The sequence below is a fragment of the Apis mellifera genome, linkage group LG7 (genome assembly GCF_003254395.2).
Source record: "Apis mellifera strain DH4 linkage group LG7, Amel_HAv3.1, whole genome shotgun sequence".
Lineage (NCBI taxonomy): Eukaryota > Metazoa > Arthropoda > Insecta > Hymenoptera > Apidae > Apis > Apis mellifera.
In genome coordinates, this window is record NC_037644.1 from 10,966,842 (window position 1) to 10,993,679 (window position 26,838).

The window sequence follows — 26,838 nt, forward strand, 5'->3', positions numbered from 1 at the left end:
ATGAAGGAAACAATAATAATCACGGTCCAAACGGCACGAGCCGATCGTGCGCGAAATATCACAGCTGGTGCACTCAAATGACCAATCATTCGTACGGGTAAGATTGACGATAAACGTGTCACCCGTAAGTCACAGTTAATCGGTATAAAACTGTGACACAGGTAGTTTGATTTTCATTTGGTTACAAATTATAATGACAGGTAACATTACTTTTCGTTATTGGAATCTGCTTTCATTGGCTCCAGACCAATAAATTCATATACTTTTATATATTTTATATATTATATAGTTATTTAAAAAAAAAGAGGAAATAAACTTGTTGCTTTCGTTGCTTTATAATATTTCATAAAAGAGCAGTCTTTGCAATGACATCCAATTTTTTTTTATCATGGAAACAGGAAGTATTTTTTGATTAATGAACCACATGGCTTCTCTCGTTCATGAATGAATAGTATACCCATAATGAAGTTGTGCTACTTGTGATAAGAGAACCACCCAAGTTGTTGATGTTCTTCTGATGAAACTATGTATTACAAGTATATTGTATCCATAATATAAATGGTTAGTTTCATCTTCCCTTTTTTTCTAAATATTTGCAGCTTTTGATCTCTCATATTCAACAACGAAAAATCAGGTAAACATTTTGACATCCTTCTGCATTAATGGAGGAATGTAGAAGCGAAAGTTTCCAGATATCTGGAAGCGATCAAGATAGATTTTTAGTTTAGAGTAACGAACTATCTAATATTCCTTCCCTTCGATCGATCCTCAGTCGAATAAGAATCCGTGGAATCTGTTTCTATCGCGTACACTTCAAGTTCATTGTCCTCGATATCAGTTAGGGTATAGAATCTCGAAACGATCCTTTTGGTTTTGTCGTGGTACTGGAGCTCCGTTCCAAGTACATCTGCGCCAAGCGGATGCAGCCTGCATTTTATGGCCGCCCAATGCAACCGATTCTCATTCGTGCACCCGTACTCACACCCTCCACCACTTTCAGCACGCGGTACAACGACTTCTATAATTAGATTTCCTTCCCTTTAGCTTAGACACCTTCGAATATAATCTCCATTTGCCCCGCGAATCACAGTTTATCACCTGGTTAGAAACGCCGTCGAAAGTTTTCCAATTGACACGATTCAATTCCTTCTTTTTTGATAGCTGAAGAATCTTCAGCAAAAAATTATTGATAGAAGCTAGTTTAAAAAAACCTGAAAGATTTTAAAAAAATCTAAAATATATTCGTTAAAGATAATAGTCATTTAATATCATCTTTTGAATTGTCGGTATTCTAATACCGATCTAGTATCGTTCAACGTACTGATATTAACGGCACACACGCAGCAGTCGTTACAGGTTTCACGCCAGCTATTTCAAACAGGTTGCGCTTGGATCTATTTTTCGATCATTGGCATCGACTGGATCCACGGATCCACACTTCTGATGACAGGTAGTTAGAAAAATAATCGAAACGACGACGATTAAATTGAGTCGCGATCTATAAATGCCGTGTCACGTGCCAAGATATGGCATCCTCGTAATTATAAATGGTTAATCATTGGTGATCGGCCAGAAGTTTGCAAAATAGTCAAAGTTTCAATTTTATGAATTCAAGCTGATTTAAAATATTATTAAGTATATATACATATAATTCATCTTCTTTTATTATAATTATTTGACACCATTATTTTATATTATTTTTTTTTTATTTTATTAATATGACAAAAATATTTGTCACTTTTATCAATTAATTTTTGTTCATCTTGTTCCTTTACAATGTATGATTTTTCCTTTTTATTACAAATTATTGTATGTTTACAAACAAAAGGTATCACCAACATTTTACTAGCATTAAGAAGTGTCTTATATAAAGGTGTCATTAAACGTTCTTGGCACAGCTTTCTCATTTTCCTCATTGGCAAATTCCATTCGATCATCGTACGATGACGATAAACGATCATTTTTATACAGGAATCTCATTCTCATAACAAATCTATGTAACATATTTTCTAATTATGGCAAAAAATATTTCTCAATGAGAAATTTTGAAATTAATATCCCTAAGTTCAAAGAAGGAATTTAGTTGTGTAACATATGTAATGGTACTTCTTTCCAAACATTGCCAAGTTCGTAATCGTTGTCGAAATGGTTCATATAAACGATTGTTAAAACATCATGAATGAATTTTCTTATATATGTAACATAATAAAATATTCAAAATATAATATTTATGTTTACGCTTTTAGATTGATGAAAAGATTGTAACATGATAACAAAGATATTCTAGTATTTATAAAAATGTTATAATAAGATGAAAAAAAATAGATTAAAAATTTTAGTATTACAAACTTTATAGATTGAACGTTGTAATAGCTTGGCAACCTAATACGATCCGTCCCTGATCTGCATGCAAATACGAGCTATACTTAGAGATGTCCGATTTCCCTCGTTGCGACGACAGATTGCATTTTCGTCTTCATCGACCTTAATTATTTTTTCGGAATTGACATATAATATAATTCTTAAACAAATTCAATATAGCTCGATTAAATTTCCTTAAACGATCTTTATTATTTCATTAAAGCAAAGCTCTTTCAGTAAGCGATTTCTAATGTTACCCCGTAGTAGACATTCATCGGTATCAAACTACTTAAAGATAAGGTTGTAGTCAAGATAAAGTCGTTGTACGTGCATTCATGTACAATCTTCTTGTGCCTGGATTCTTCAATGGACCTCTAAAAAAGGAAATCTATATGCATCGTACACACGCGAAAGACTACTTAAAACATTTTTTCTACGATTCAAAAATAATATGAATTGATTTTTAAAATTATGTATTTTACGTGTGTGTTTTTTAATGAGTGGATTAATTCACAAAGTATCGATTATATGTGTGTTAAAAGAAACATCAAATAAAATATTATATATGTTATCAATATAAATATCAAGAATACAATTACAATTACCTTGTGATTATATTTATGATTATCTTATACATCAGAAATAATTAACATTTCTTGACTAATTTCTAAATTATGCTATCTTAAATCATGTGGCAGACCACCAGTCTTTCATCCCATACGCGCACGTAAACTCAAGATGATCACGTATAAGAGATGAATACATGTGCGGGCAAAGGGAAGCTGCTGTGGAAAAAGAAGCGTAGAAAAAGGGGAAGATGGGAAGAAAAGAGACGGAAGAAGGGCGCGTGTCGGTCGCGTGCCCGTTGCCGCTGGTGACTCGGTGTCTGCGACCCTCCTGTCCTTTAACCCCTCCTACAGCTTTTCCATGAACGAATATTTGTGTGGGTAATCACTAGGCTTTTAAAAATATCAACATATCAATAATCTCATTACAATATGAACACAGGTTATAACACAGGTACATATTTTTTCTTTCCTTTTTTCATCTTTCTTCTTTCTATAACATATATACATATCAATTTTTTCTTAAAAAAAATGTGATAAATATGATTTTATTAATTTTTATTAAGTAATTTATTGTTTTATTATACCTATTTAAAAAACGCAACGGGGTTTCACGAAATTCCATGAATCCACCAGCGTACTGTTTAATGCTACGATCTCAGCTCCCTCATCGTCTAGTCCACTTCCTCTTCTTCCGTCCCCTTAATTTTTTTCATCTCCTCTTTAAAGATGTCTGGACGATGGCAATAGAAGAAAGGGAATCAACTAGGGAGGATCACGTGTGGCACGTGGTCTGTACGCGAGCCAATGGAAGAAACTACTGCAACAGGAGATGTATCCATCAGAAAACAGACACTCAGTGTCGGACAATGATCAAACAGTACTTGTGCCACGTTAACATCCCTCATATTTTTCTGACTTCCGATCTTCTGATATCGGAGACGGAAGTCATCAACATTCTCTAGATTTCAAATGAGTAATAATCTTCATAGTCATTAAGCATATTTCTGTCGCATTGAGAAATTATTACAATTTTCTACGAATATCTATTAATATTCATATTTGAACTGTTCAATTTCAATTAAAAATAATCATTCGCAAGATAGATAACTTTTTTAAAAAAATTCTTAATTCTTAATTATTTCTTCGATTTAAAACTTATTTTCACTTATAGATTTATTTTCAATTTTTAAGAAAAATCATAGAATAATTAAAAATATCTATATACTTTATTTTCAAGTAAAAATTTAAAGTGCTGAATTATGTTGAATTCTAGTTTTAAAGATCTCATATGTATGAAAATCAGCTGACTGCTTGATAAATTCCTATATGCTTACCGGTTACAACAATTTAAATGCAGCGTGTACGTCATTATGAACCGCCGATTTTTTTCTGTTGCAAAAAAAAAAAAAGAAAGAAAGAATCACGTGAATATAAATCCAGCAACAAGAGGTTTCAAGAAAAAGAATATTCGTGATCGTACTCGCTCTTATGCGTTCGTCTCTGTTGTCTCGATCAAGATCGCAGACGGTCCGGCTGAGTGTAGAATTTCGTCGTGAAATTTGTGAATGAGCCCTCGTGACTCGCACATTTTGAATGAAAACCGACGGGCCGGTTTTTACGAAAGCAGCACTATACTGGCACAGGATGCGGGTGCGGACGAAGGGGGGTGCACGTTCATTTTTATCCATTTTAATTCTTTTTTCTTGCCGTAGGAAAAGATAAGAGCGGGGAGGTGGAAGGAAGAAAGAGCACAGCCAGCTGATCGCTTTGAAAAGGTTTTGCAAAATGCGAGCACGTGCTCGTGTGCGTAACCCTTTTTTAGATTTGCATGCTTGTTTGCCACCTGCGAACCGGTTAGTTCTACAATTTGATCGATGTGCAATTAATCTCCGAATTACAACACTTGCTTATTCCCGTAGAAATTTTACTGTAAATGCATTGTAATCTTTAGATAATAATCCTAATTATTAAATTACCACTTAATTTCTTCCATGTATTTATAATAATAAGATACAAAATAATGTATATTTGAAAGAATTTTTATAATAGCAATCTAATGATTTTTATTAATGAAATTTATAACAAGATAAACAAGTTTTTGTTTAAAAAAAAAAATTCTGAATAAAAGTATCTTCTTATTATTTAATATTAACAGAAAAACAAGTGGTAAAGAATATGATGAATCGCAAAAAAATACGATATACAGAAAGGGAACAAATGGGAGGGACAAGAAGGGTAAAACAGGCGGCTGTTCGCTGTCTCCGGAAGGAACTGTCTCCTTTATACCCAAAGACATTCCTCCAAACATGAACCAACGTGCTTCGTACGACGGTGTTCTCCCTTCGTAGAAGCACTTCCACTGACATCCCCCACTCTCTGTTAACCTCTTGCACCCGAAACTAAATTAAGGGTCGTTCCGGTCGATATTTTTTAATCTTCTAATACTTTTTTCTTTCCTTTTTTTTCTTTTTTTTTTTCTGTATTTTCTCTATTGTGCCTAGTGAATCATTTATATTTTTTTGAATGTTTGCCATAAATGTGACAAATTAATAAATTAATATATTATATACATAAATACTATCTTTGGAATGTAAAAAATTTATGTAAAGAAGAAGTAAATTACTTTAAAAAAAAAAAAGTAAAAAAATGTTTATAATGACTCACGTACTGTAAATAGAAAATTGTCATCTAAAACCTGGTGTCATTGCACCCTAGGTTCTAGAGGACGGCTAGAAGATGAAAGTTGGAAATACGTAGACGACTGAAAATCTCTTCTGGCTCGTTGCCAAGATCTTCGAATCTTGTCATCTTCTTCATCCATGTCTTCCATTCTCCAGCACGCACTTCTTCTTTTCGTAGCTTTGCTGGAGGCAATCACTTAAATAGTTCTACTATTCTATCTTTCTTATCGTTTTCTTCTTTTTTTTTTATTCCCTACAAAAATATAATACATTCGTTTGTTATTTGAAGAAAATTCTTCTTCGACAAAAATTAAAAGAGATTATGATTAATACTTAAAATGCGCATTCTAGAACCTGCAAGAGAGAAGTTACTTATATAAAGAATGGAAAATATCAGAAATATCGAAAAGAGAAAAACAACGAATGAATAAAGATGATTATAGAAAAGAAGAATAGATAAAAAAGAAATAGATTTCAAGAATAGGTGAAAGGCTTCGAAATTCTAATAATGATCCTAATGTTTCTTTTATTACGATCGTCTAATTTCGGTGAGTGTTGGCGAAAGTGCGTCATCCTTTACGAATTTGCGAATCGTGAATTTAGAATTCCAATCTGTACATTCTACCTTGTCCCGCGAGTGACCATGGAATAGAAGAGAGGTGGTTTACCCGAAGAACACGACAGCTGCATCGAGCCACCGGCCTGAAAATAGCACGGCAACCCCATACCGAGGCCGAAGAGCGAAGTCGAAGCCCTCTCCCTACGTCGGTATATACCTCGGCTAAAAAGCCACCCACCTACGAGCCTTTTAAATAGCAATCGCGTGCTTTTCCCTTTTTTCCCCGCCAGAAAACTTCTCGCTAAACGGCATGATCGTGGAAAGAGGGAGTGCACCGATCCTGATTTATAAGAGGTACCAAGCGTTTCCGGATAATTTTCGATACATTTACTTTTTTTTTCTTTTTTTTTTTTTTACAAAATAATTCTACGAAATAGGATTAATGACTCTTCTGTCTTCCTTATCGAGGAAGAAAAAAAAAAAATCTTTCCTTTCTCGAATTTCCAAGGAAGATTTTCCTCTTCTTCGACAAGACGAAAAAGAGGACCATTGAGAAATTATTGAAGAAGAAACTGAGAAAAATATGATGAAACGTTAGATTATTTACGATTTAAAGCTTAATTTTTGCGAAAAATGGCAACGCACGTGGTCTCGCCACTCTCCATCCAGCCTCTCTGTTTCCCTCGGTTTACACGTACTTCCTCCTCCGCACCTGGAGCTTCTCCAAGTACGCCGAAAATACATACGTTTTACGCGACACGTTCCATCGAAACCGCGTTCAGGCACCTGTAGGATGCGTCCCATCTATCCGTCGGTTTATTAATGTAGAAGTAAATTACTGTTTACGCGTATCCGATGACACACACACAGAAGCCTAGGATACTGACAATCCATCGCTGGGAAAAGGTTGGCAAGTTTCATAGTTGCGTCAATCGAGATGCTGCTCGACACTCGTGACTTTATTTTTAGGTCCAACGTCGATAGTACCGCGATTGCAATAGCGTTCCCGAGACACCTGTTCTTCGAATCATTCTGAAAACAATCAACATCTCAATCAATTTCAGGTTGTTGAAAAAGTCAAGGGAATAAGAAAAATATGACAAAATATAATATTTAATGCGTGTACATACACATTTGTTAATGTTCATCGATAATTTTCTCAAATAAGAAACATTAAACTATAATACTCAAATCGGAATGGTTATTCCGTTGGTGCAAAAGATTTATGAGCGTCGATAAACGGAGCTTAACACTCTCGGCATCGTATTTTCGTGAGGAACATAAGAGAGGCATCGTGAAACATCGATGCGGGACGAAAGAAGGTGGCAAGCAAATAAGAAAACGGCGTCGAATCTCGCAGTTTCATTGGTGGCTTGCAGGATAGAAGCAGGTTGGTGCGCTGGGTGGTTCTTCTGGAGCGACGCCAGGCGTCCGCCGAATTTAGCACCGCGACGCTGACTAACTCGCGTGGCATTCATTCAATCGCCGACCAAAAAGTCCGTTGCTTGCATAGTCTCTCACTGCATAGTCTCTGTTTGCACCAACGACATCGCTCTCCCTATACTTGCGAGGAAAAACCTCGCTTTTCATTTTTCCCCTCCCCTTTAAAACCCCCTGGAAATCGAATAAAAATCCATTTCGATAAAGGTACAACGTTTCATCCTTCATTACGTAGTTCATTGTTCAATTAGTAGCAAGAAAAAAAAGGTAATAAAACTCTTTTGAGAAATATTGTTTGTAGGTGATATTATTAAATAATCGTGGGGATGTTATAATCGATAATATGTGACTAAAATAAATATGTCATTTTATTAATAACGACTTGGTATTAATAAAATACTACAGAGGGTCGTAAATATATGATCTCATAGAAATATAACGTTTATTTTTAATGGAATTCCATAGGAAAAAATATGTGTAATAACTTTCTATCTAAGGGGAATTAATTTAAAAATTTTAATTTGTCCTTACACTTTTTTTATCATTTCATAAAAAAAATTCATTATTTTTTTTTTTAAATGTATATTTATCGTTCCTATAATTTCCATGATTTCGCCTCTTAAAATGTGTCTGTGACATCAAGTTCGAGGAAATTTCACTCATCTCTGAAGCAAAAGTGACGCGTGTCTCGATGAATCGCGTCTAACATTTTTGCGCTTTTTCCGTTTCCCCATCTATGAGATGGTTAAAAGATGCCGCATACTAAATGACACACGTTCTTTTCCCTTCCCTTTCTTTCTTTCTCGGTCCAATGGCGGTTAATGAACATCGGACGCGTGCCATAGATCCCACAAAATCTGTCTACCAACAGTGGCTTCACATTAAAAATAGAATGCTTATTCTTTCATTTGCCAACTGGTAAATATCGTGTCGATAATCTGCTTCCTTTCTTCCGTTTCCCTCGTTCTCTGCGAGAGTAATGTAATCTCTGAAATATTTAACACCGATATTTCCAATGTCGTTGCAATTTTATACAACGATTTTGAACATGATTCAACGTAAAGAAAATTTATAAATAAACAGAAACGATGTTACCTTCGTGTTTGCTAATTGAATTTGAATTTAAATCTTTTTTCATGACATATTAGTTTAATGGATTTCTAAATGCTCTAATGCACTTCAAACGTTTACACCTGTTCATATCTATCCGAAAGCAATGTCATAAAATTCCAGAAGTAGTGAGAACAAATAAAAAGATGTGAATACGTTTGATTCTGATCATTCCGTTATTATGTCACATCTTCATTGATCGTGACACGAGTTACAAATTATATCGATATTTCTTATGAATAAAAAAATACGTCCTTCAATCTATTTTTCCTCCATTATTTCAATTCATGTCCAAAAAATAAATAAATCTTCTTTCTTATATATTCAAATATTCCATAATTCTGTTGAAAAAAGTTCGAAGTAATTTTCCAGCTAAAAAAATAATTATGAATCCATTCTAAAAGTTCAAAATTATCTTATTATGAAAAAAATATAAGAATATATTATACGTAACGAAATTAAAAGCCTCATAATAATCGTAATACATAGTTTAAAATACAAAAGAATTAAAAGAAAAAAAATATATGATAATATTAATCAATTAATCTGAATAAGTAAGCTAGCCTTTACAACATTCAATCCTGAATACTCGTTTACTCGTGCGTGTTTACGAGCGTGTACATTATACCCCGTCCACGCTCGAAAAAGCGACACGGATGTGCATACGGTGGTCGCACACTTCGCCACCACTCAAACAGAAGCAGCGATCGACACACGAGCCAGTGAGGCACCCTTCTGAGCGCGTGCAACGCGGTGCGCAGCAGCTGAAGAAGAAGAAGAAGAAGACGTTGACAAAGAGACGGTGGAGGGCGAGGGAGGCTGCGCTGCTATATGTAGCCCCGAATCTTAGCCGGAGCAACTATTACGCCCGAAATTCTCGAGGCGGTAGCACCCCCTTGCTTGTCTGTGCAACAGGTACAGGGTACGTGAGAAATTTTATCATAAATCGCGTGACATCTTCTTCGATCAACGGTTTCAACGGTTTCATCCACGGTATTTTTTTTTTTTTTTTTTTCACCTTTCAAAAGAATAATCACCCCAGTGATCGTGTGTGACAAAGTGAAGTTAGATCAGACAGATTTAAGATATGTTTCGTGTGATTCGAAGAGACCATTGAAGAGAAGAAGAAGAAGAGGAAGAAGAAGAAGACGACGATATACGTACGCGCGATAAAGAGGAAGAAAATGCCGAGAGCGTTTCTAATCACTCATCGACGATACAATGGAGTCGAGGAGGAGTTCGATGGATCCGGAAGAGGTACTACACTTACTCTTGCTTTCGTAATTGTCACTTTGAATATCTTTCGTTTATCTCATTAGCCAGATATTTTCTCTTTTTCTTTTCTTCTTTTTTTTTTCATCTTCTATATCGTAACTGCGTTTTAAAAATAGCTACGACGGTATTCGTTCCGTTCTCTCTCTTTTTAGGATGAAAATTCTATCGACGAGGAGATGATTGTTCATTAATTATCGATCATTTTATAGCTTTAACATTATTAGTGGCGAAAAGAAAATTGGTCGAAAGTTCAAAGGTTAATATTGAAAATTCCTTTAATGGAAATGTTAACTGCCCGGAAACATAAATGCGCGGATACTCGAATCGAATGTAAGTAAAAATTTCCGCGCCGCTTACGTCGATCTCGTCAATCAAAGTTTGCTGATCGCAGGCCAAGAGAATTTTGCTGGTCGTTGCTTCGTGATTAAGGTGGTACATCGCGTAGATTTAAGAATAGGAGATACTAGATGCGTCACGAAACTCACACGAAACGCATACCGTCGCGATGCCGTCAACCCCTCTAAAACTTTCGTACAAACGCACGTATACATGTGTATAGGTACATAGAAATACGCAGAAAATACAAGGATTAAAGAGAAAGAAAGATAACTAAAGAGGATGGTAAGAGAGAAAGATACCTACTCTATTTCTGTTCTCCTCAAAAACAGAGCAGACGGTATACTCGCGGAGAGTATTTCATATTTCACGAAACGCCTTGATGTACAAGTCAATCACGAATCTCTTTGTTCGATCCTTGATTCGATGACGCAAATACATAATGTAAAAATTATTGCAAAAAGAATTGCAAATACACAAGTCCTTTGATCGAAATTTTTCTATATTTGTTTCTGTTAAATACTCATTTATTAACAGTGAAACCACTTGTTCTAGGTTTTACGTTTACCTGTTCTGAAAAACAAAAAAAAAGAAAAAAAATTATAAATTTGAACAAATTTTATTTTCCGAAAACATAATTTGAAAAATACAAGTTATCAAACATTTTCTTTTTATTGTGAAATAATGATGTGGAAATAAAACTAATTATAAAGTAGTCAAATACAACGAAATCGAACTATCAATTGAAAGTTCTTTTAGTTTGATCACGAGATTTCCGTTGGAGTTTCGCCAAAACGTATTCAAACTGTAGAAACCTACGCTAACGATGATAAATGATTCCACGTGTCGCATTTTGATCTTCAATTCTATTATGGAACGCAATAATCTAGCTCCAATATTTCACATTGTTTATATATATATATATATTACAAATTATAATTTTGAATATTTAAGGAATATCTTACATACAACTGATCACGAATCTAATTTTCTTAATTTCTAATAGATTTCAGTCCAGAAAGAGGTGTAAGATTGGCCGATTATAGCGGAAACCATCCAACTTCTGACGGTGCGAGTGAATGCGGTAGCGAAACATCATCAGAGTGTCCCGAAGAATTGTATAATCTTACAAAATTGGCAGAAGTGAGCTTAGCAGCGGCTGCTGGTACCCTAATTCATCCGAGTAACGTGATTTATCAACAATCAGCCTCGCCTAGGTGTGCTCAATTTTCGGATAAATGCGGAAGAATGATAACGCCACGGACGAAACAGCAGGAGGCACAATTTCAAGAACATCCAAGGATCATGGAAGACGAACAATCACTTGGTGAAAGAACAAGATTATTTTTTGAGAGGATCGAATGCGAGCGTGAAATTTTGCAAAATCGTTCGGAGAAGAACACAGTTCTAGGTATTCACGTACCATCTCGTACTCATCAAGAGGAACATCGCAGTATCGAAGTTTCCGAGAATTCGCTCGATAAAATTGAATTGGAATCAAATCAATCATCATCCTCGACGATTTTCCAAAACAGGAGGACAACCTCAACCTCAACGGAAACATCGAAATCCGAAGACAATGAGGATCACGAATGTCCTGACTGCGGAAAAAAATATTCGACATCCTCCAATTTGGCCAGACATCGACAAACGCATAGATCTCTCGGAGATAAGAAAGCTAGAAGGTGTCCACATTGCGATAAAGTTTATGTCAGTATGCCTGCATTTAGTATGCACGTCAGAACACATAATCAGGGATGTAAATGTAATTATTGCGGCAAATGTTTCTCCAGACCATGGCTTCTACAGGGACACATACGTACTCATACAGGTGAGAATTTATAATAAAATTCCTAGTATTATATTTGAAGCATAAGATAATGATAAAATAAATAAATAAATAAATATATATATATATATATATATATATATACAATTACTTAAATATATGTATATCGAATTTTATTAAATGTAATTATCTTTTTTGCTAAATATAATTCTAATGATTTTTCTTTTTGTACACTAGGTGAGAAACCATTTAAATGTACAATCTGTAATAAAGCATTTGCCGACAAGTCAAATTTACGTGCTCACATACAAACGCATTCGAACACTAAGCCACATGTATGCAGTCGTTGCGGTAAAGCATTTGCTCTGAAATCATATCTGTATAAACACGAAGAATCATCTTGTATGAGAGCTCATCATCGATCATCCACGGATAAAATCGATGGAAATGATCAAAAAATAGCATCATCGTCACCAAAATCTTGTGCACCGTTACCATCTTCTTTGAGCAGATTGCAAACAACATCGTGTGTTACGGCATCTCCTACAAGCGTTATTGTTCCTCGCCTAGGTCTTAATCGTGATCAAAGAAATTCATCTTCGGCGTTTTCTGCGATTATTAGGCATACCAGGGTTCCCGATGCATCTACATCGCCTTCACCATCGAAACGTTCTTACAGAGAAAAAACTCCAAGTGAAGAACGCGAAAGAAAAATATCTGATAATGTAACGAAGAATCCAGAATGTGTATCAAGAATGGTTATTAGAACATCCGTCATATCTCCTAATCCGGAACGTCTCAGCCGCTTCAACAATGATAGCCAAACTTCTTCCAATAATTACGATTTTTCCGATCCTACAAGGTCTTCCGCATTTTCCCAGCCAACGACAATGACACTTAATTTAGCTATCGCATAGATTAAAATAGAAAAAAATATCGAAGAATAAAAATATCTTCGTTCAAAACAATAGAATAAAAATTATGACAAGTATTTTTATAAAATAATAATGGCAATATTATCGTATACAGATACAGATACACCAAAGATTATTTTATACTTACGGATCAGTAAATTATTGAGACCGAATGTAATTTCATAAATATGAAAGAATTACCATCTAAATCTAAAAATGAATAATTAAATTATTGCTTCGTAGAAACATAAAGACGTAATTACTTAATATCAACTAGTGTCATTCCTATCAATATTGAGATAAGTTGTTAAGTTTTAACGAGAAACGTTTAAAATTTTATTATATTTACTTGATGGAATCTTTCTATGCAATGAGTATCCATTTTTTATAGTTGAATGTAGAATCAATTTTTGAAAAAAAATTTGACATAACAAATACTATAGATAGAAATCACGAATGTTATTCCATGCACCTTCCTAATTAGGGACCATATAGAACATAGTCATATTAATGATAAAATTGTGAGAGAAAATTACCAATTCCTAGTGTTGTGCCTTAAATACTTGTACGTAGTTACTTACAGTTTTTTAAAGACATATCATGCGTTGCATTAAGAAAAAATAATAATTTATTGATTTTTAACGTGAATTGCAGTGCCTATATGCATACTACTTACCTTAGTATTAATTGTATCAAGTTTTCCAAGCTCTTCCAGGCAGCTATAAATTCATTGAGGCTTGAAACTAACATATACTAAAGTGTAAATTATCAACAAATACCAATGGGATTATAAATATTCACATAATCGTGAAATAGTGTAAAAAAATATAACTATTTTTATTTTGATTAGTTCATATAAGAAAAAATTTTTAGAATTCTGTAATTTTACAGTACTTTGTATAAAATTTCTGTTACGCGTTTATACTAAACTATATATTGTGTACTATAATAGTTAAATTTAAATTTAAAAAAACTTGACCATTAAAATTTAAATGAAAAAAGTACTGAATAGCAATTAAGATGTTTGTAAAAAACAGCAAATAATGTGGATAAATGTAATTTCGGAATCACATTTTGCTGCAAATGTATATTTAAGAAAATAGTTTTATAATGTAATACATTAATTGCGTTTTTAAATACGAACGCGTATCGTCTGTGATTCGAATTTTCGTAAAGAAAACTAATGGCCATATGCAGCCTAGTAGCGCCTTGATGGTATTATATAATAATTAATAATTTTTCTTCGTTTTTGATCTGTTATCGATAATCGATAATGATCTGAGTGTAAACTAGTCCAACCCGCTTTGCCATTCTAAGTGCAACTATTGAACTTTTTTGTAATATATATTTTCATGAAGTAATTCATACATGTTTTCCATTAATCATTTTCTAATTTTTCATAATTATAACTCTATGTTCATATTAAATTTTATTTCTAGCTTAAAATAAAAAAAACTTACAAAACGACGGTTGCACAAATAATTGAATGGCAGCGGTTATAATATGATGTAATGATATAGTTCATCCATTTTTCACAGTAAACTCATTAAAACATATGTTTTATAACCTGAAATTAAAAGCATACATAAGTATGCGTATCCTAGTCATTGATATCAAATATAGAATATTATATTATATACATCCTAAAATGTAATATTAGATTGTATAGTTCTTTAAAATCATACGTTGTAAATAGCATTCCCTACGTTATATATTAGTATTTAGAATATATTTAGAATATAACAAATGATCTAATAATTAGTATAGCTATAATGTATTATTGTTTTCTGTATGTCACGAACCATTTGTACATTGGAGTGCCTAAGTAAACATTTTATCAATTTTTTTATAAATTGTGCAAATATTATCTATTAAAATGAAAAAAAAAAAAAGAAATAGAACCTTTATATCGATAGATTATCCGATTAATATTCGTTGTTTTTACTAATCCACTTTCCAAAAATTTTTTTTCACAAATAATCAAATATTGCAATTGTGCTTGAACATATAAATTTGATATTAAATAGACACAAAAAGAATAAATAATGAAAAAAAGACACAAATAGAATATTAGAATAAAAAATTCAGAAATCAACGCCATCTGTAGAATGTCGCAAATGAAATATATAAAAAAAAAACAGAAAATAATAGAAAAAAAATAGAGATAGAATAAAAATCGACTTTCAACAGTATCTCTTAAATATTAAAAATATTTTTTTTAAAGAATCATCTTTCTAAAAGTAACTAAGAGATGATGTTAATTCTTAATTCTTAATTTGTTTTATTCTATGCTGTTTGACTAAATGTTTTTTGATACTCAAGAGATGGTGCTGATAGTCAATTCTTATCTTATTTTTATTATCCTTTCTTCTTATCCTTTTTTTTATTATTTTCTTTATACGTTTCATGGCATTCTTCTTTGTAGCATTAATTTTCAAATTTAATTATTTTCTTCTCTTATTATTTGCTTTCTTTTTATATAACAGACAGAATACAGAATATGAATTAAACATACTTTCATTATTTCAAAATTATAAATATATATTATATTATATTATAAATATATATATGTCAATCTTCAATGATATAAATATAGATATTATATTCTCAGTTTTACAATGTATTTTTTTCTAAAATTTATTATTTATAAATAATAATTATCAATGATTAGTAATAATGTAGATATTCTATATTAAAATAATATAGTTTTAATAATATAGTTTATAAGTATCTGAATACGTGAATTAGATTTAAATGTTTCAATTTAAATATTTGAACATATATTGAAAGAATTGTAATTATCTGAATATCCAAATATTTATTCTATCTTCGATTCTTAAAATAGATTTTAAATTGTAATTGAATATTTAGATATCCAGATAGAAATAAAAGATTTTTAGATAAGAATTTTAAAAAATAAATTATATTTCTTATGTCAAAAACAAATTAACATATTAAAATTTACATTGCTATTTAATTATAACTTATTTTATCTCAATAACTATCTCCTTCCAATCTGAATCGATAATGTTTTATATGACATAAAAAAATAATGGGGCTATATGGTCCCTGGACTATGTGACACAAAAATGCATTAGATCTCTATTCCATAATCTATACTAAAGATAAACAAAAATCCAATTATTTTTGTAGTAAATACATTATCTATTTTCTATTTTTGATGTATCAGTTATATCCATTTGATTTATCATTATTATATATTATTATAACATAATAAAAAAATTAATTAATTAATTAATCAAAAAATAATTATGTAATTTTACTACAAATTTACATAAAATATTTCATTTTAAATTCATTTTTCTTTTATTCATCTAATCTTTGTATATTATTGATGAACTATGTTATGCGATAGTTTAATAATGCATCGGAGAACAAACAACGACTTGCTGTATTTACCAAATGGATTGGAGTTTATAATTAGGGCAATGAAGGGGAATATATCTATCTTCGTCAGTCGATAATGGTCACATAAATTGACTTTAGACGATATCTTGTACGATTAAAAAGATATTTGCGTCTTTGAAAGTAAAGCTGTGAAAATAGTATGGTGAAATAGATTATTCTTATCCGGAATAAGTCATTTTGCGTAAATCAAAATATCATCTTTGTAATCCTATATAATATAATATAATAATTAAAGAAAAAAGAAACCATCTTAAAATAATATTGTTAAATTAATCACAAATATTAAAAATAAAACAAATTTTATATATATTATTTTTTCATTGATGATTTTAATTATAGAAATATAAATTATAGAAATATAAATAATTTTTTAAAATTATTTAAAATAAAAAAAAATTTGGATTTAATTCAAAAGTTTTTTTTCAGAGAAAATTAGATAAAAATGCATATATTTTATTTTATATTCTATTATTATTTTGTATTTTATTGTTTTTTCTTTTGTTCTATCATTATTTTTATTATTTCACGAATGCAATTTTTATATAAACATAAATTTTGTAAATGTTCATGAAAACGTGATGATAACGAGATCTAAACATCATGAGACGACATAAGATAATATATGCTTATAATGCTTATGAGACTGCAGACGCATTTACATACCGGCGTTTCTTAGAATTTCCCCTATCAAACTGATTCCCCTTCTTCACTTTAATCCAAATCCTCATACTTCTTGATCTCTTTGCAAGATCGAGCATAAGTCATAGAAGAAATGAAAAGAAGTGTTTGGTAGCGTAGTTTCGACGACCAATTTAATAGGATTATCGTCAAATAGAAGCTAACAGTCACAAAGAAGAGATCGAACTAAACTAAAGCTATGCGACTGATTTTTATCATTTTAGTTTTCTTTTCGGGAACAGTATTCTCAAGATACTACGTAAGTTACCATTCATTATTTTTTATTTAATATTTGTCTTTCATAAATGAATCATTTCAAAGCATCCTTAGAAAATATTTTTGGAAGAACAACTATTTATTGATTTAATTTATATTTATTTATTTTTGATTTATTAACAAATCAATATATTTTATTGTTAAAAATTATATTAATATTTAAACCTAATCAACTGAATATATCATTTATTTAAATAAATATAATGAACTTTATTTTTCAATTTTATATTAAAAGAAATGTAATTTACGAGAAATTAATAGAATTAATAGAAATTAAATATTAGTAATTATTTGAAAGACAGATTTGGAGATCAAAGTTCATAAGATAAATTGATAGAAAATAACATAATCTGTTAATTTCTTTATTAGATTAATTTTCTTTTATATTATTTTTATCTATTTATTTGTTATCTAAGAAAAAATTTAATAAAAAATATTTAGGAAAATTAATATTCAAATATATTTAAAAATTGTAACTATTTTTGTATGTATAATAAAATCTGCTATATTTATTTATATTATTAATATATTAATATAACATTATTTTTATATTTTTTTTTATTCAATTATTAACATGTAATTAAACTATAATTAAATTTTTTTCATTTCAATTATTATCATGATTCATTCATAGGAAAAAAGACGTTTCGATCGTTCCATATATGATGATTTTGAAATATCGAATATTCATAAATTCGCAATAAATAAACAATGGACATTTACTGATTACAAAACGGTAATGAATATTCTACTTTTGAAATTGAGGGATCCAATGGAAAACAAGTATATCACATATGTATATTAATTTTTTTTTATCATTTATACGTTCATTCATGATTAATAAAATATGCGTAATATAAAATAGCAATATTTCAATATACTATCATGTACATTAATAAGTAGAATCGTATATGATACTTTAATAATAATAATAATAATAATAATAAAATATAAATCCATGCAATATCTTCTATAAACACATAAAGCCATCATTAATTTGTTTCCTTTGAAAGTCTTTTACAAAAATATGGTATATACTAATTTTTTATTAGATCTCTCAGTTGATCAAATAAATCAGTTGATAAATAATTGATGATTTTTATTTTTTATAGCATTTTAAAGCATATAAAGATAAAAAAGAAAATAAATGTTATATAGAGAAATTTGAAGATAAAGAGGAACTTTCAGAAAATAAAATCAAACAAGGATACAAAACTTTTTATATTTCGAATGAATTTTTAACAAAATTAAGGGTAATATTTATTTTTCATTATTATTTCCTAAATTATTATAAAATAAATAATTATTATTTTTTATAGGCATGGCAACTTGCAGGAGAAAAAATAGTTGATTTTTGTAATAAACGTAAAATTATTTTAATAGAGAGAACTGCATCTATACTAGATCCAACAAATATTCACTATTTTAATTCACTTTTTTATGAAAAATATTTATTTCAACCATCTTTAATAAAACGTGCCAAAAAACAAGTCATATTTGAAAAAAAACAAAAATTTAATACGAAATTTAAAAAAAATCGTTTACGTCGTCAAATACAACAATCTCCAGGCAAATTTCAAGGACAAACACAATCTCAATATTTAAATATTGGTAATAATAATAAAGAAGAAGGTAAAGCTGAAGCTGAAGCTACTCAACAATCTTCACGGGCGATTGTTGGTAAGTACTTGAAATAAATATTATTATATTTATTATTATATGAATTAAATATAAAATAAAATATTTAAATAAAATATCTTTAGCCGGAAAATATGGTATGGGTCAAGCACAAAGTATGTCATTAGGTAATATTGGATGTGAAGATTGTCAAAAATATTCTGATGAAAATGCTCCAGATAGATATGTTCAAATTCCAAGTAATATATATTAACTCATTTTTTATTATAATATAGATTTCATATACTACTATATGAATAATAAATAATAAGTAGAATATATAAAGATTAATTATTGAAATTATTTCAGCAATCAAACAATCAGAGGACACTAGTGTTCATCCTAGTAAAATTATTCCAGAAATAAGTACTACTTATTCTGATAGAATACCTGCTAGAGGCCATATACCTTATTTTAACAATATACATGGTACCAATGGTGTGACAACCTATCCTGGCAGTGATACAACAAGTAGTAGAACAATTTATCCTGAAAGTGGAAGTATAACTTATCCTGTAGGTGTATCTGATACTATAACAGGTGGTGATGTAACTCATCCTGGAAGTATATCTAGTATTAAAACTGTTGGTGATATAGCTTATCCTAGAGGTATATTTAGTATTCTAACTCATAATAATATAATTTATGCTGGAGATTTATCTAATATTAAAACTGTTGGCGTAGTTTATCCTGGAGGTGTACCTGGTACTACAATTGGTGGTAATATAGTTTATCCTCAAAGAATACCTGGTACTACAATTGATACTCATTTAACTTATCCTGGAAGTATACCTCATACTGCTATTGGTAGTAGTACAGTTTATGGTGAAGATATATCTAGTACTACAGCTAGAGATAATGTAGCACATTCTGGAAGTATACCTGGTACTACAACTAGTAATAGTGCAGCTTATCCTGGAAATATACTTAATACTGCAACTAGTGGTGATGCAACTTATCGCAAAGGTATAGCTGGTACTAAAACTGCTGGTAACATAGCTTATTCTAGAGATATACCTGATACTATAACTAGTATAGTATATCCTAATCATATATCTGATACTACAACTGATAATGGTGCAATTTATCGTGGAAATATACCTAGTACTATTATTAATAGTGGTATAGCTTATCCTAGTGGTATATCTAGTACTATAGCTAGAGATGCTACAGCTTATAGAACTATACCTGGATCTACAATTAGAAATGGTATTTATCCTCAAGGTTTATCTGATGCTACAATTAATGGTGGTATTACTTACCCTAGTGTTGGTGATGGAATTGCACCTAGTACTATAACCAGTGACACTATAGCTTATCCTGTTAGTATACCTGGCACTGTAGCTAATGATGGTCATGGTCAAATTATAACAAATTCAAAAGCAATTGCAGATGCCAAAATTTATCCCATTGGACAAATACCTTCAAAACAATTCTTTGGTAAAAAACCTTACTTTATTAATAGAGATAATAATATAGAAGGGGATATATATTATAATATTGGTTCATTAGGAACTTTATCTGGTCGTACTGCAAGTGGAACTACAGATATTAGAGGAATTACCGATAAAGGTATTTATATTATGATTGCAAAATCAAATAAAAAAATTTATATATTATTGAGAAGAAACAAATAAGACAAATAGAGATATTATATTAGAAATTTCTATTACAGTTCCAAGTGATGAAGTTCCTCATTCAGAAGATATTATTCCAAAAACTACAGGACATTTTATAATAGGTGATCAAGCAAAAATTAGTGCAAATGGTAGACTTCAAGGATCTGATCGAAAAATTGAAACTGATCAATCAGGAATTTCTTATCCCCATGGCATTGTAAGAATTCAAACTCCTGAAGCAAGAAAATATCCCAATAGTCATACAGTAATACCATTAGATTATTCAATGCAAGAGCAATATCCTAGGACATGGCATGATAATAGAGGAATTTTAACTATAGGTCAAATTGATAATAGACAAAATATAGAACAATATCCAAGTGAAATACAAGGTATCAGACAATATCCTGCTATACAATATCCATTAACTGAAGAATCTTTATCGAATATTAAAAAAGTTCCTCAATATTATCAACAATCTAATACTGGTTTACATATAGAAAATGATAATTCTAATTCTCAAGCATCTAGTTCTGTAAAACAAACAGATTTAGGAACTCAAGCAAGTGCATCTGCTCAAGGAAAATTTGGACAAGGTACAGCTCAATCTCAAGTAACAGGTACTTATAGTGGTTCTGGATCATTCTCAGCTCAAGCTGGTAGTACTGATATTAATAAAAGTGCACAAACAGAAATTAATGGTGATAAAGAAGGTGCTATAAGTAATGCTCAAGCACATGGTGGTTATGGAAAAAGTCAAGCACAAGTACAATTAAATTCAGAATTAGGTGCTACAACAACAGGTGCACAAAGTAGTGGTTGGAATCATGGTACAAATTCTCAAGTACAAGCAAGTTCAAAAGGTGGAATGGCGGATGCTCAAGCAAACGGTGAAGGAAGTACTTCAAGTCAAGCTCAAATTGGTTTCCAACCATATCTTAAAACAGATGAAAAAATTGAAAAATATTTGAAACCGTTTCATGGAGGTGGAACAGCCTCTGCTCAAAGTGGAACATATACAGGACAATCTCAATCTCAACTTGAAGGATCTTTTCAATATGGAATTACTTATACTGGTGCTGCACAAGCAGGATCAGGATCTGGTGCAGCAGCTTCTAGAAAACCATTTAATTTTAATCTTACAAATACTGAATTATTTAAATCATTTAAACCATCTTATGGACAAATTATATCAAAAAATAATAATAAAATATCAAATACATCATTAGATACAGATTACAAATATAATCAAGACAAACTTCAAAGTTTGCAGACTAGTTCTAGTTCTCAAAGAAAAGTTATTATTAAGTTAACAAATGATAGTTCACCAAACATTGTAAACAAACCAAATCAATCTATTGAAAAATCACAAATAGATGATACAGTATATGATGATTATGAAGAAGAATATAATGGTGAAGATTATAATATCTCACCAATACAAACTTCAAGTCCAAAAATTTCACAAATTTATACTGCAGAACAAAATAATAGTAATCGTCAATCACAAACAATACAAGTTGCATCTAAAAATCAATACAATTTCCATGTAAAACAAAATACAAATACAGCACAAGCTGGAAATATACTTCAGCCTGGACAATCATTATCAGGATACACTATACCACCTGGTTTTCGTGGCAGAGTAACATCTATAGCTGGTAGTGAAACTGTTGCTCATGGCAATGGAAAATCTCAATCTCAAACAGTTTCTTTAATTCCAAAGGAATCAAGTGTGATTTATAAAATTAAATCACCTATTTCAGAAATCAAATCTCTTAAAACTAATCATGAAAAATTAATAGAAAGTCATAATTCATCTAAAGAAAACCAAAAACATCAAAGTTCTACAGAATATACAAAAGCTACTCCTAATATATCAATAAAACCAAGTTATTATACAATTACAAATAGTGTAGCTGGTAAAATGGATGATAAAAATTCACAGAGAAAATACGAACATCGTTATTATACTAAAAGTTCAACTTGTGGATATTTTACATTTTCTTGTAATATTGTATATGGTTCTAATGGTAGAACAAAAATTTGCAAGCCAAAAATGCCAACATATCCTGATGGTACACCTATGAAATGTTAGGTCAATAATGATTATTAACTTTGAAAATTTTTATATTATTTACAAAAACTTAATTTTATTTATAGATTATTTTATTAATATTAGAAATATTTTTTTATTACAATTTAGATTATTCTTTTTGTTTATCTTTGCATCAATATTTGTGATCATTCATATATTGTATGAATGTAACCATATTTTTACTATTTCTTTTACATATACACATATTACATATCATTTTTTATTGAGGTATTTGTATTGAGTGTATATTATAAAAATTTAATGTTACATCAATTTTTAATATTTATACTTTTTTATCAATAAAACATGTATTAAACAAATAAAAAATTCTACTTTCTATTTGTTTTTAGATATGAATTATATATCAATATAAATATGTATTGAATACATTTTTTTCTAAATTCATTACAGTCAAATATAAATTTAAACAGTTTTTTAAAATAAAAATATTTTCTACATAATATAGATATACATATATTCACGATTTTTTAGACCTTATTTGTTAACACAAAAATAATAAGTATAAATATCAGGTATCATAGACAATACATATAATCTTCCATTATCTAACTTCACCAGTCTTTAGGTAAGAGGCAAAATTTGAAATTACATTTATGATTTAAATTATATACATTATTTATATACATAAAGTAATGATATTTAAAACACAATACATTGGAATGTGAGTTTTTACAAATAAAAAAAATTTTAAACATTTACAAAAAATCTTTCATAAAAATATTAATCTTTTTATATTATAAAAAATTAGAAAAAAATTATATACATAATTATATGTAAAATTAATAAAAAAAAAGAAAATTATATATAAATGTGAAAAAATATAATTTAAATAATAATACAATACTGAAATAGATAATAACTTTTCATTATTTAAGTTCAGTTATTAATTATTCTACTTATATATTTAATAAGATTTTATATAATTTAAAAATATTGCCACATCAATTGATGTATGTATTTTAAAAAATGTAAAAAAAATTATTTTTCACATTCCAAATTTCATTTATCATTAGTCAAATTAATTTAATATAATTATTAAAATAATTAAATACTAGGCTTGCTCAAATTCTGAAACAATATTTATAAAATATAATTATTATATTTATTAAATTAATATGTAGAAAAAGGTATACCAAAACTTACCATTTGTTAATTTACCATTATTAGTTGTATATAATTTTTCTTCAAGAGTTTCTCCTGTTCCTACACCAACTGTGTAAGAATCAGTACTGATAACAAATTAATTGTCAGTAATAATTCTATAATTTAATTAAAAAAAATATGGATATATAATATATAAAAGAATATTAATAGATATTTTTGCTACTTACTTATTTCGAAAATGTTCCAATTGTACATTAGCTGATTCTAATTGTTCTAAAAGATCTTCATTTGCTCGTTGCAATTTACGAACACTGTTAGTTGCAGCATCTACTTCATCTTGAACTGCAGCTAATTCTTTTTTCAATTCTTCTACTCTTGCTCTAACTCTTTTTACTTCTGCTTCATATTGTTCTGATCTTCTCATGGCATGTGAAAGTTCTGTTGTTTTTTCTTCCAAAGATTTTTTTAATATTGTCTAATAATTAATTTTTAATAATTAGTTTAATTAATATTTAATTAATAATTAGTACAATTATATATTAAACATTTATTATGTTTAAAATATTATATTTACATATAATACATAATACAAACCACATTCCTAACTAAAAATTCTTGTTGTAATTGTCTCGCATCATTATCTGAAGTGGAAACAGGACGTGATCGTCGAGATTCTATCCTTTCTTGCAAATCATTTAATTCATTACGAAGCTGTTTATTTTCACGTTCTAAAGAAATTTTTTCTGTTTCTAAACGTTCTCGTTTTCCCCATTCTGCTGCATTTTCTGCTTGAAGTCTTTCTAACTAAAAAATCATTTAATTATAAGTAAATAAAAGTATATATAAATATTGTAAATATTATGTATATAATGCATAAATATATATGTTTATTTACTTCTGCTCTAAGTTCACACAAACGACGATTCATTCCTTCTCTACTTGAAGCTTCATCAATTATACCAGCTTGAACATCACTAAATTCAATTTGAAATCGATCTTTCAATTCAAGTAATTCTCTTGTAATTTCAGCTTTACTTTCCTCTAATTCTTCACACTGTTTTCTTAATTGCATTATTTCTGCTTTTAATTTCTCCATACCATGATGTAATGAATTTTTTTCTCTGTTAAAAAATTTTTAAATAATTTATTAAGTTTATTTATTAAATTTAAGATATCAGAGAATTCTGTATTAATGAATAATAATAATTTTTCATATTCTTACTCTCTTTCTGTAGATATAGTTTTTGCAGCTTCATCCAATTTATGTTGAAGCAATAATATTTTTTGTACATAAGATTCATCTGTACATGTTTGTAATGAAGACTGGTTTTTTTCTAAATTATTTTCTGTAGAATTAGAATCAACTAATCTCACAATATCTTTATCTAATGAATAAAGGGAACTATCTTTATATATTTCTACAGCATGCTTTGGCACTGCACCTTGTAATACATATTCTTCAATATCTCTATCTGGTAAAATATTATGACTTCCTAAGCAAACATTAGATTCATCAAGTGAAACTTTACAAGAAAGTAAATCTTTTTGGGAATTTACACTTTCACTCTGTTCTACATTATTATAAAATTTCAATAATTCATTAATATCTAATGTATTTCTTAATTGTGGATCTGATTCTAAAACTGTAAAAATTTGTTGATCAAATTGTCCAGCATGTTTTAACAATACCATATGTATTTTTTCCATTTCTTTTTTTAACTGCTCATTTTGTAATTCAAGTTCTTGACATTCATGTTTATAACTATTTGCATCTTTTACAGCAATTTCTAATTTTGCTCTAAGCATCTTTGCTTCTTCTCTTGCCATATTTCTTTCATTACGTACTTTACTCCATTTCTCACGCCAATTTGCAGTACAATCTGACCACCATCTCATTGTTTTTTCCATCTGTGCAGCTCGTGCTCTTGCTTCCTCAAGTTCTCTTTGTCGTAAAGCCTAATATTAAGCAAATAATTTACTATTTTATTATAAATTAAAATTTATAATACAATAATAATATAATAAATATTAAGTTAATAATAAATATTAAATTAATAAATATTAGTTATATATTAAAATAAATATGTAACTATGTTCAAAATATTTATTATTCAAAAATAAATGAAATTTAAATATTTTTAAATTTTCATATGCATCAAATTTAAAAGTAATTTATTTTTCAACAAAAATAAATTTTTGTAACTTAAAGATAAAAGTATTACCTCTTTTGTTTCCCATTCACTATCCACATAACGTGATGAAGATGGTACATTAACATCATGTTCTCTCATATATCGTCGAGAAGATGTTCCACTAGTTGTTGATTGTGCCATGATAACCTAAAATTCTGTTTTTTATAAATGAATATATATTAAATGTAATTTATTTCTTCTTGAATTGGATCACTTTGCAAACTTATAAATGATTCTACTATTTTTTATATTCATTATCTTTTTTATTCATATCATATTTATAATAATAGCAATCTAAATATAATTTTTATATAATTTTAATCTTTATATTATATCACATATTCATCTGAACTTCAGATTCTGAATTGACATTTGTATTATCTTTATATAAACATACCCATGTATATATCTATAGATATTTCGAGAGATAGAATAAATATACGTATTCTTTCTCTCCACAGACTTGACAGAGAATTCTTTACAGCCACAGCAATCTAAATGTGACGTCATTGAAATACAGAGATTAATAGTAGAAAGGAAACCATTGAGGTGGAGAAACGCGTTGCTTAGCAACACGACGCGATAGTATGATGCCATCTAGTTGATGATATGATGCACTATGTAATACTATAAAATAGCAGGTAGATAACGTCTATGCATAGCGTTGTTAAGTAACGCATTTCCTCTATTTCAACAATTCTCTCTCTATT

The 26,838-nt window shown here is 29.6% G+C and overlaps 3 protein-coding genes and 1 long non-coding RNA gene across 11 annotated transcripts; 2 read left to right on the top strand and 2 right to left on the bottom strand.

Annotated features, from left to right (window-relative positions):
- Positions 1–11: 11 nt before the first annotated feature.
- On the bottom strand, positions 12–17,214 carry LOC102655337. 5 transcript variants are annotated; one of them, XR_003305053.1, is made up of 7 exons: positions 8,706–9,111; positions 7,301–8,598; positions 5,599–7,202; positions 4,265–5,427; positions 3,515–3,747; positions 2,967–3,420; positions 12–2,735 (listed from the first exon to the last, which is right to left on the bottom strand). It is a non-coding gene; the product is annotated as an uncharacterized LOC102655337 (long non-coding RNA). The 5 variants fall into 5 exon arrangements; XR_003305054.1 differs by having other exon boundaries at positions 4,265–4,319; positions 4,411–5,427; positions 7,301–9,111; XR_003305056.1 differs by lacking the exons at positions 7,301–8,598; positions 8,706–9,111 and adding an exon at positions 17,127–17,214.
- Positions 9,287–14,887, top strand: LOC100576293 (zinc finger protein 182). Its single transcript, XM_003250614.4, has 3 exons — positions 9,287–9,977; positions 11,338–12,162; positions 12,358–14,887. Exons 1-3 carry the CDS (start codon positions 9,905–9,907, stop codon positions 13,035–13,037), a joined length of 1,578 nt encoding a protein of 525 aa, XP_003250662.1. The 5' UTR covers positions 9,287–9,904; the 3' UTR covers positions 13,038–14,887.
- LOC724749 lies at positions 17,195–23,479 on the top strand. 2 transcript variants are annotated; one of them, XM_006565492.3, is made up of 10 exons: positions 17,195–17,400; positions 18,052–18,153; positions 18,530–18,670; positions 18,737–19,097; positions 19,181–19,294; positions 19,404–19,703; positions 19,779–20,060; positions 20,319–20,534; positions 20,607–20,666; positions 20,770–23,479. In XM_006565492.3, the coding sequence occupies exons 1-10, from the start codon at positions 17,341–17,343 to the stop codon at positions 22,809–22,811; spliced, it is 3,678 nt and encodes a 1,225-aa protein (XP_006565555.1). In that variant the 5' UTR covers positions 17,195–17,340; the 3' UTR covers positions 22,812–23,479. The 2 variants fall into 2 exon arrangements, with proteins under 2 accessions (XP_006565555.1, XP_006565554.1); XM_006565491.3 differs by having other exon boundaries at positions 19,779–20,534.
- A 368-nt stretch (positions 23,480–23,847) lies between these two features.
- On the bottom strand, positions 23,848–26,667 carry LOC412804 (coiled-coil domain-containing protein 102A). Of its 3 annotated transcripts, none has more exons than XR_001703704.2 (8): positions 26,526–26,667; positions 26,159–26,283; positions 25,159–25,892; positions 24,832–25,057; positions 24,531–24,740; positions 24,164–24,411; positions 23,976–24,091; positions 23,848–23,900 (listed from the first exon to the last, which is right to left on the bottom strand). XR_001703704.2 is itself a non-coding variant. In XM_016913070.2 (8 exons), the coding sequence occupies exons 2-8, from the start codon at positions 26,267–26,269 to the stop codon at positions 23,884–23,886; spliced, it is 1,632 nt and encodes a 543-aa protein (XP_016768559.1). In that variant the 5' UTR covers positions 26,270–26,283; positions 26,526–26,667; the 3' UTR covers positions 23,861–23,883. The 3 variants fall into 3 exon arrangements, 2 of the variants coding, with proteins under 2 accessions (XP_016768559.1, XP_396257.3); XM_016913070.2 differs by having other exon boundaries at positions 23,861–23,900; positions 23,976–24,061; XM_396257.6 differs by having other exon boundaries at positions 23,861–23,900; positions 23,976–24,061; positions 26,159–26,275; positions 26,526–26,652.
- Positions 26,668–26,838: the final 171 nt, after the last annotated feature.

Coding starts and splice junctions, on each gene's coding strand:
- LOC100576293 (XM_003250614.4), top strand. CDS start 9,905: ATGCCGAGAGCGTTTCTAATCACTCATCGACGATACAATGGAGTCGAG. Junction 9,978..11,337: donor GTTCGATGGATCCGGAAGAG/GTACTACACTTA, acceptor AATTTCTAATAG/ATTTCAGTCCAGAAAGAGGT. Junction 12,163..12,357: donor ACACATACGTACTCATACAG/GTGAGAATTTAT, acceptor TTTGTACACTAG/GTGAGAAACCATTTAAATGT.
- LOC724749 (XM_006565491.3), top strand. CDS start 17,341: ATGCGACTGATTTTTATCATTTTAGTTTTCTTTTCGGGAACAGTATTC. Junction 18,671..18,736: donor AATTTTTAACAAAATTAAGG/GTAATATTTATT, acceptor TATTTTTTATAG/GCATGGCAACTTGCAGGAGA. Junction 20,667..20,769: donor TAGAGGAATTACCGATAAAG/GTATTTATATTA, acceptor TTTCTATTACAG/TTCCAAGTGATGAAGTTCCT.
- LOC412804 (XM_016913070.2), bottom strand. CDS start 26,269: ATGGCACAATCAACAACTAGTGGAACATCTTCTCGACGATATATGAGA. Junction 24,412..24,530: donor AATTTTTAGTTAGGAATGTG/GTTTGTATTATG, acceptor ATTAATTATTAG/ACAATATTAAAAAAATCTTT. Junction 24,062..24,163: donor TTGGAACATTTTCGAAATAA/GTAAGTAGCAAA, acceptor ATTTGTTATCAG/TACTGATTCTTACACAGTTG.